Source organism: Buceros rhinoceros, unplaced genomic scaffold (assembly GCF_000710305.1).
Source record: "Buceros rhinoceros silvestris isolate BGI_N320 unplaced genomic scaffold, ASM71030v1 scaffold13653, whole genome shotgun sequence".
Classification (NCBI taxonomy): Eukaryota; Metazoa; Chordata; class Aves; order Bucerotiformes; family Bucerotidae; genus Buceros; species Buceros rhinoceros.
Window position 1 is genome coordinate 34,510 of NW_010405461.1, and position 9,581 is coordinate 44,090.

General features: G+C 49.4%; 1 protein-coding gene across 1 annotated transcript in view; it reads right to left on the reverse strand.

Annotated features, from left to right (window-relative positions):
* Nucleotides 1-9,280, reverse strand: part of POU2F3 (POU class 2 homeobox 3) — a 39,265-nt gene extending 29,985 nt beyond the window's left edge. The window contains exons 1-2 of the mRNA XM_010133753.1: nucleotides 9,253-9,280; nucleotides 3,990-4,058 (exon numbers count right to left, since the gene is read on the reverse strand). Coding sequence (XP_010132055.1) covers nucleotides 3,990-4,058; nucleotides 9,253-9,280 — 97 coding nt within the window. The remainder of the gene's footprint in view (nucleotides 1-3,989; nucleotides 4,059-9,252) is intronic.
* Nucleotides 9,281-9,581: the final 301 nt, after the last annotated feature.

A 9,581-nucleotide genomic window follows, 5' to 3' on the forward strand; every position in this document is an offset into this window, starting at 1 on the left:
CCACCAGCGGCCCGGGAGCGGTACCAGCTGCTTCTGAGGCAGCGATAACGCTGTAGGGCTGTCCTGTAGTGCACCCACACCTACGCAGCCCAGCTCCTCTCCCCGGGGTGCTGGGATGCCCATCGTGCACCCCGCCCTGGGCTCCTGGCAGGCCGGCCAGCTCCCCGTCTTACAGGGTGGGGAGGGAAGATGCTCGGAGAGCCTGCAGCTATTCAGTTACCGATGGTAGCGTTTGAAGAGCTTCCCTATCGCCCTTTTGGTAAAGCTTTGGCTTCCCCCCCATAGCCTCAACAGATGAAATCAAAGGGAAGTAGCTTTGCTTGGTGTAACCTGTTTTGATCAAGCAGATAAATGGGGAACAAGTGTCTGACACAAACAAACAGACAGACAGAGGCAAGTCCCACCTCAGCATTTTGTTGCATCAGATAGAGAGGGCTTAGATAAACCACAAGAAGGGGGAGATCTCTGCCTCTCGGCTGGAAGACCAGGGGCGACACTTTGCAGTGCCAAGCCCCCACAGTTCCCATAAAAAAAATCAACCCAGAACTTGCTGGCATGGCTTTCATCAGTTTAAAAAGATGAAAAGAGCTTACAGCCAAGCATAAAGCTTGTCATTACCCCCCATGGAGTCAGCAGGACCGCCTGCGGGCCCAGCCACAGCCGCCGCAGGCCAAGTGTTGAACCATGCTGGCATCACGCAGAACAGGGTGAAGAGGACCCTCAGACTGGAGAGATGACCCAGTGCTCAGACTGGGGCTGACCTAGCAGATCCCGGGCAGCGGGGGAAGGCAGCCCAGCCCACAGCCCTCGCAGGAAGAACTCGTGCCTTTTCCCCCTCACACACATACTGGGATAAAAAAGGCAGAGTTAAAGTGAAGGAGGACTTAAGATTCACAGGACTTGGCAGAATAGCTGATAGTCCTTAGATATGTTGGTGTTTAAATCACGGCTTTTTGTAGAATGGCAAAATTTCACTACAACCAGTAGACACGGGCAGGCTGGAATCAAACACGCGTTTTCTGAGCACAGCTTACCAAAAGCTTTGAAGCGTTTTCTATGAAATTGGTGTGGATGACAAAGAAATAAAAAAGCTTAGCTTTCCTAACCTCCTATGAGGGACGAACAATTTGGAAAATTTTTCAAAAAACAAAAAGCCCCTCGATTATTTTAAACACTTTCAAAGTAAACCAATGCGCCAAATTACCCTCTTTTCCCCTCTAAGCCTAGAACTGGCGGAGATATGAAAGGATGAGATTATGCTTCTACTTCTGACACTTCCCATCAGATCTTTAGGCATCAGTTTCAGATCAAGGGCTTGGTTTACAAAAGCATTTGGCACCCAACTCTCTCCAGTATATACGTTTATATATATAGATATATATGTATTTTTTTTTTAAATCCTGTTTGGAACCAGTCTGCGTGTTTTGGTGATGAAAGGCCTTTGTGAATATGCACCTAGAAGGATCTTCATTCTTTATAAGCTACAATATTGTCAGTTTGGTAACTACCCTCTCCTTTGGGGGTAACAAGATTCCCAGATTCGTCCAATTCGTAGGAAATGGGTCTTCAATTAATGAGTCATTGGAAAAGAGATTTTCCCACATGAATCTAGTAAACAAAACACTAAGCTATTAGATGTTGCAGTAAATATTGTTCTAATGATGTGTATAAGGGAAAATAAAAACTTCCAGGGAAGTTCAGTACAAAGAACTTTGTTGTTTATAAACAGAATGGTTGGAAAGAGGAAAAAAAAGATCCCCAACAAAGACGCGTAGAGGTTTTAGGCAGACCCTCCGTGGCCTTGGCTTGTCGTGACTGCCAGTGGGGCTGATGTGCCAGGTTACACCGCCTGAAGTATGACACCTACAGCTGAGGAATAGTGCGTGACCCTGCCCTGGCCACCCTCTTCTCCAAGTGTCCTGCAAGGGACCGCTCACCCCGCAGGAGGGGTTGGGGCTGTTTGCTAGAGTCCCACAGGAAGCTCCTAACTCCCTGCAGTGTCTCTCATCACAGCTAAAAGTCTGATGTGGTGATCTCCAAAGACCCTCAACACACCGACCAGTCACTGCACTAGAGGACAGGACTGCGTGAGAAAAAAAGAATAATTTAAGCAGGTTCCTTGTATCAGTCCACGGGAAAGTGTCACTGTTTTGCAAATGAAGGGGATTTACTTGTTCTGATTTCCCTGCTTGATTTGAAGGCTCCTAGAGCAGAGCTAATGCTGCTGCGAACCTTTTTGTTATTTTAAAGCAAACCGATTCACTTCTCTGCTTTCTTTTCACAATTACCACTAGAAAGAGGTGCTACAGCTGACACTAGTGGCTGTCTGGGAAGCTTAAGCTGAAAACCATATTTTATCCAATCAATGAGCTGTGGTGCCAGCTTCTTGCCTGTTTAACACTGTTGACTACAACAGCAGCAGCCAGAATCTCCCACTACATTTAGCAACAGCCAAGAGCAACCCCAAATACCGACTCTCATGATAACACAGCTTCCTTCCTCTGTGTCCAGCTACACCATCCACCAGCTCCGTGCCCCGAGATGCACCAGACATTTCAGGAGTCTCTGGTTCCCAGTTTCAGGCCCTGGAACAGCTACCAGGGTTTTTTGAAAGAGTTTGGGAAGTTGGAGGCTTATTTGTTGCTCGCTGGCTTGGAAACATTTATTTCAAAAACCAGCGTAAGGTCATCTGAAAGCTCCGAGCAGAGGCTGAGCTGACCGAAGGCAGTCAGAGTTCATGGACATGAATAGAGCTGGATTTTATCTCTGCCTTAGATTACGTCAAATAACTTAATCACTCAGAGCACAGACGATTTCTAGTCCCCAGTGTGAGGGGTAAATAAAGGGATTGATTTAGTCCCATTAAAAGCATTCCCAGAGTTCTCTGGCTTTACCAAAGTCACATCAGTTCTCTTAAATGACAGAGTAAAAGAGAAACAGCAAAATCCTTCCATGTAAAGTTTTAATCTGCTGCTACACATCCCCCCAAACTCAGGGCTCTTCATTCCTCAAAGAGCAGTGATTCTTCTACATGGTCTACCGGTTTTGGTTTAAAAAGGTGTTTATTTCTAAGCCTATAGATGAGCCTCATGGTTTCTATTAATTTGTTGTACCTAGTGGGTGCTAAAAGTATTTCTTATTGCAGTTTGTTTGCCTAAAAAGGAATCTGACCATGAGCCTTCATGAAACTACAGACTCAAGGTCTTGCATTCCAAGCTCACTGCAGGCAGCGGCAGTCGGAAGTGATGGAAAAAACACAAACCTGATTTTTCTGGTGCGTATCACACCTTGTGGCAGTGTAGAAATTGGTAGGTAAGCTGGCAGGAACGCCTGCTGACACCAGTGCTGTCGTCAAAGGATCACCCTGTTCTTCAGCTTCCGTATTCAAGGGAAGCTGGGGCTTCTAGCCACAGAGCAGCAAGAGTCTGAACTGCAGCTGTCAGGTGCGAGTAGGGGAGGTGAGAAACCCAATCGTGCTTCAAGGTGAAGAGTAATGCATTTTTGCTGGAATTATCTGGCTGGATTTGGTTATTTCCCAAGTCCCTCCCATTTTTCTACATATATGTAGCCAGAAAAGGCTTAGTCCCCAGGGAGTTTTGTCTAAGGAAATGTTCCTGACGTGAACCCTATATAAAATGAAGAGCTTTTTGTCCTAAACCGAGTGGACCAAGACTATTTCAATGGCATTATTCCTTTGGCAACACGTGAGCATATTTCCATGCTAAAACCACAGAGGACATTGCTGAGGCACACACAGTTTCACTGCTGTTACAGAAGCATCATGCTTGCTGATCAAGATACGGGTACAGTCCTAGTCCAGAGCACATCTTGATCAACTCCCGGGCTGGTTAGAAGAGCACAACATAGCAGCAACAGGAGGCAAGTAAAGCGTGGACAGAAACTTCCCGCACTCATGCCCCCCTTCTCTTTTCTTTCCACTCCCTCCTTGGGATCCCTCACCTGCCCCCCACATCTCAGACCCTCCTTACCTGGCTCCACATGGTCAGGTTCATGCCGAGTGTCTGTGGAATCTGCCGCATCACCGCTCATCTTGATCTCTGGAAAAGGAGGCACAACTGATTTTAATAACAGGTCAGAGTCCCAGGCAACAGGCACATGTGGCTTCTACTAAACAGCACAAATGAATGTGTAATTATAATAAACCATCAGACTTTCAAATTTCTGATTCCTCAACATACAGTCATTAGAATATTCATCAACTCCAAGGATGCACTTTCCCTCCTGTTGCTCTTTGCATCCCCCTCATTCCATTCCCCCTCCCCAGCTTGCTGTTGTGTTCTCCCTTGCACATCACTCCTCTCCTGTGCCAAGGATGCGGGGTCGTTTAACCACTCTGAGCCCTCCCGGCCTTGGTGACCTCTCCCCCAAGCTTTATGCAGACTCCCAAACCAGCTGGTGTGGCTCTCAGATTGATACCATCCTCCACCTGTGGAGGCAGGGGATCCCTCCTAGCTTCCCCCTTTCTCTGCCACATCCTTTCCTTGTCCCTGGAGATGGCTCAGCTGGACGGGTGCACGCTGCTGTACAAAGCCCGTGCGGGAAGGACTGGCCTCAGGAAGGCAGGCACAGAGCAAGATGCTCTCAGAGAGGGAAGTGACATCTCTTCTCCTCTCAATCCCTTTCAAACTCATCTTGTTTCCCTCAGTTCATCTTGATCCCTATCTGCAAACTGTTTACCCTGCACATGCTCACAGTCCTCACAAACCACGAAGGAGCTGCCTTCCTCCAAAGCACTGTCCCCAACCCAGGAGCATGAAGAGTGTTTTGCCACCAGTCTCCTGTGTTTCCCCCCACCCATCCCATCCTTATCAATGCCGATAAATTTGTCATTTACCCTTGAAGTGATGGCTGCCACCACACCCAGGGCCACGTTCTCCTTCAGGGACAGCTGAAAGAAAAGGTGGGAATAGTCAACTTTACACCAGATTGCTCATCTTCTCCTGAGAAGAGGCAAAGTACACAGGGGAGAAAGAAGGAAGAATATCTATTCAAATTCAGATGGACACCCCCCTGCTCTTCTACCCTTTGCAAGGAAATTTTAACTCTTTCCAGGCTAGTTCAAAAAGAAAAAGATAACTTTTTATAAAGAACCAACTGATTTGCCTGTGCTTCCTGCAGCCAATCCCAGCCACAGAAGTCACCCGATTTGCATGGGGCAATAACAACAGTGTGGAAGCTGGGCCAGTGTTTGCTGTGGTTTTGCTGGGTAGAAAAGGCAGGTGGAAGCAGTCTTAAAGGCATCGTGCAAACCTTTTCCTCTTTCCTATATATGCCTGGTGTTCTTTTCGAATGAGCAAAAGGGTGAGAAGAACCCTATAGGTTTTTATACCGATTTCTCTCCATTATTCACATTAAAACAGGCACGACTTTTTGTTAGTTTGTTCAGGTTTTATTTTCCCCTATTCAAACTTCCAGTGTGCAAATGGCAGATTATCTGCTTTTTGGCCAAAATTGAATAGCTTTGTTTAGGTTAAAATTTGAAAGGTTTTCCTCAGCAAATGACTAAAGGAAGAAACATCCACAAACTTCAGAAACTTTCTTTCTTTAAATTGCATTAAGGAATGAGGGGGAAAAGGAGAGAGAAAAGAGTTGTGGGATTTTTTCCCCCCCCTTTCAAATAAACCCACTGTAATTAAGACATCAACCTTTAGTGGGGCTTCCAAGCATTTCTACTGCAGGAAGAGTAATTATCACCAGCTATAAACATCTTCTTTTCTTGTAATACCACCAAGAGACCCTAACTTTGCAATCTACAAAGCACAAAGTTTTGCTTGCTGCCAAAAAGTTCCTTAAAAAAAGGAAAAGCCAAGTTCTTATAAAAAAAAACCTGTAAACTGTGCAAAAGTTCGGTGCTTGTTTTAGTGAGACAGAATGAAAGTTTGCAAAAAAAAAATACAGTTTCATTGTGAGCACATAGATAAGGAATGAACACCTCAGTGAAAGAAAGTTATCTAACCCTGGAGACCAAGGAGCCCCTTTTGGACACAGAGCAAGAGACAGGCAGCTCAGGCAGAGCTGGAGAAGCAAAGGTGCAATCAAACCGTGAGAAGCTCTCTCCCTCTCACAGGAGCAAGTCCTCAGCCCTTCTGCCATTTATAACCTGGGCTGGGTGGGGAGGAGAGGAGGAATGGCAACTGCAGCTTGATTACCTATCACATGCTACCCATCAGTTAAATTCCCTCCTCCTGGAGTCAGGAGATAACCAGATACCCCGTGATTCTCTCATACATAGAAGATTGTCTTTTTCTCAAAGATTCAAATTCCCATCGTAAATGTACACAAGTTATTACAATTTAAATATCTTGTGGGGGAAAAAAACCAAAACACAATAAAACCAAACAAAACCCCAGGAAGAAAAAGAAAACCCTTTTGATCAAAGCATACTGATCTGAGTGGTTTGGGGCTGGCCAGCTTCTGAATACCCCTGGACAGCAGGGCAGTGCCTCCAGTCACCCTCCAAAGGGTCCTTAAGAACGTGGAGCAGACAGACAGAGGAATTGCTTTCTGCTGTGGTATAAGTATAGCCAAGATAAAGGCAACACCGTTTTATTGACACCCAAAAGTCTTCCTCTATAAACCAGGATGGAGAGATGAACCAGAATTTGACACCCCTCCACCTGACAAAATATCTCAAGACAAGGCAGCCTGTGATACTTTCAGTCTAACTAAAGGCAGGCTCCTGCCGTACAGCTTTGCTAGGTCGGCAATACATGGAGAATGAGCAGGCTAGGAAAAAATCTCTGGGAAAAATAATGCAGCTTAGGACTGCCTAACTCCTAACCACAGACCTATTAGGAGCCGCCACTGTGGCCTGGGCTGTATTAGAAGTGTGCTGCTATCCCTCAGCTAGCAAACATACCTGGAGTAGGGGCAGTCTGGTTTGTTCATCCAGACCGAAGCAACTCTACCAGTGCGGACACTTCTCCGGGGATATATCTGCATCTCTATTTTTGCTGAAACAAATGGTGTCAGCAAATAAAGCTTTCCCAAGCCCATATTCCTAGCAGTTGTTCAGACATGGGCACGAGGGTGAACTAGCCTGATGACTTTAAGAGGAAAAATAAAAGCTGCTGGTGGGAAGGAACTCAGTTTGGCCAAGACCAACACGTGGAGCCCGTTGAGTTTTCTGCATTTTAGGTGCCGAAGCCCCTCTGAAGGCTGGGAGGTAAGCGGGAAGGTAAAATATCCAAACGCCTGCGGAGCAGACAGTGGTACGCGCCAGGGAATGTGGTGCTGCAGGGAAACCCTCTTGGCAGGGAGGAGGGTGTGCAGCCTGAGCAGCCCACCTTCATCTTGCACCCTGTTGTCTTCTCTGCATGGCTGGGGAAGAAACAGAGCACACCTCTGCAAGCAGCTCACTGCAAAGCCTTGCTGCTCGGGCACCCTGAGACTCAACGTACCAAGTGAGGGTGACGAAAAACCCTCCCACCAGCGCTGGTCCCTGGCACACGAAAGCGGTTGGGCCCAGGCTGGTCTCCCACCCGGCGAAAAGACTGCTTAAAGCTTAGTCCTCTCTGACAGACAGCAGGAGGGGATGATTTGGGAGAATGGAAGCTCAGTGTGTACCCAGCTCTGCACCGATCCTGGCCAAACCCAGCTGGCACTGATGCTGCTGGCTTTGACAGAGGGCACAGTATCGATTTTGGGAATCTTCTCATGAAGAAAGAGTCGCCCACAAGCTAAGCAGATGGGTGGATAGAGGCCTGTGGGGGATGCGTCCCCAGGAGACACCACACACAAGCACACCCATCGCAGGTGCTCAGACTAGTCAGGCTCACACACTGAGCCAAGACCACGAGCCTCCCTCCTCCTGCAGCCTCTCCTCGCGGCTGGCCGCGCAGCGCCCGGGGCTCCCCCCCCGCCCCCCCCCTGGCAGGGCCACAGGGCCCGCAGGCACAGGGATCCAGCCTGCTTGGCGGGGTGCCAACTGGCCATGGAGGGGCTGCTGGCGTGCCAGAGCCACGGGGCAGTTGCAACACAGCCATGGAGCAGAGGCTTTGGCCATCTCTGCCGGCCTGCTGCAGGCTGACACTGTGTTAGGTGATGGCATTGCCGCAGCATCTGCCTCACCTGGCAGACCTGCCTGTGAACCCACGTGCACAGACGGCCTGTTGAGGGGCTACCAGCACCAGACATGGACCCCTAGGTCTTCTCCACACAGCAGGACCACCCAACCCCCGAGCTTCACTGCAGCGTGCCAAGAGATATTCAAAGGGAATGAGCCCGGGACAGGCTGATGGCTGTAGCTGCCCCTTCCCCTCCAAACCTGGGGACAATATGCAGCGGTTTGTGCCACATGAAGCACAGGTGACTGGCAGGGCACTTGGCTCCCATACCCCCGACACCCTGCTGCCTGCCTCTGCCACAGAAGGGGCTGTCAGGATCTGGCTTTCACTGCTGCCAGTGCTCTGCTCCTGCCCCAGCGTCACCCACAGCTCCAGCATGCCCAGGGACACAGTCCCCCTCGAGCACGGGGGCTTCAGCTGAGGGCAGAGGCTAAACTCACTCTCTTGGGGACAGAGAGAGCTCACCACAGTTCCAGGGGGTTTGGCATTGATTGCTCTTGTTTCCCAGCTAATTGCAGAAGGGAGTCTGCTCAAAGAACCGTGAGGCTACCTAAGCTGTGCCTCTGGACCAGACCCCCTTGAAGAAGCCTCTCTCTCTCTGATTATTCCCATTCATTCATTCATTCCTCAGTCAACCCAGTTTCCTACAGCTCCCCCCTCATTCATTTCTCCCTCCTTTTCCCTCTTTGTCATTAACTTTTCTCCTCCAAGTCACATCCGATCTTGCTCTCACTCTCAAGCACACGCGCACACGCACACTCCTCCACCCTTGCCACATCCCTCTGTGAATTTACACCCTCTCACTCCTCCCAGCTTTATCCCATAGATGGGACCCACAGGTCAGGCACTAAATGCCTATTTTCCAGGTATCCAAGAGACCTCTGTGCTCTGCTTTCCAACCCACATTAGGGCTGGCAGCCTGAGCATTACTCCCATATTTTGGCCATCCCCTGAATGAATAGGATCAGGGCAGCATCCATTCCCAGGTAGGACTGTGGGACCTCAACCAGGCACTGGCTGTGATAGCTGACCTCAGAGGGAGAAAAGAGGAGGGAAAGGAGGGAGGAAAGGTCACAGAAATCAGAATAATCCCGTTTCCTGCCCAAGCCCACAGTCACAGCTACATGGTGAGCTCCAGCCCGATCCTTCCTCAAATGCTCTTTACCTGCGTGCACAGACTCCAGGTTCACCATCCTGCTGGTGGAGGGAAATCCACGGTGCGCCCAGCCTCCTGCCGTCAGCCCCAGATTGCCAGGGGCTGCCAGTTTGCCCTCCCTCCTCTGCCACCCGCTGCCTCTCAAACCAGGCGTGGGTCCTCTCCCGAAGGGACCTAGAGCTCCATTGCCTGTTGCCATGCAGGGCCAGGTGAGCATGCGGCGCCGCGCCACGCCTCGCCCCACCTCCGGCTCCCTCAGGTGCCCTGACACCCAGCAGCCTGGCGCCCAGCCCATGCAAAAGCACCATTTGCATATTAGTAACTCGGGAATGGATGAG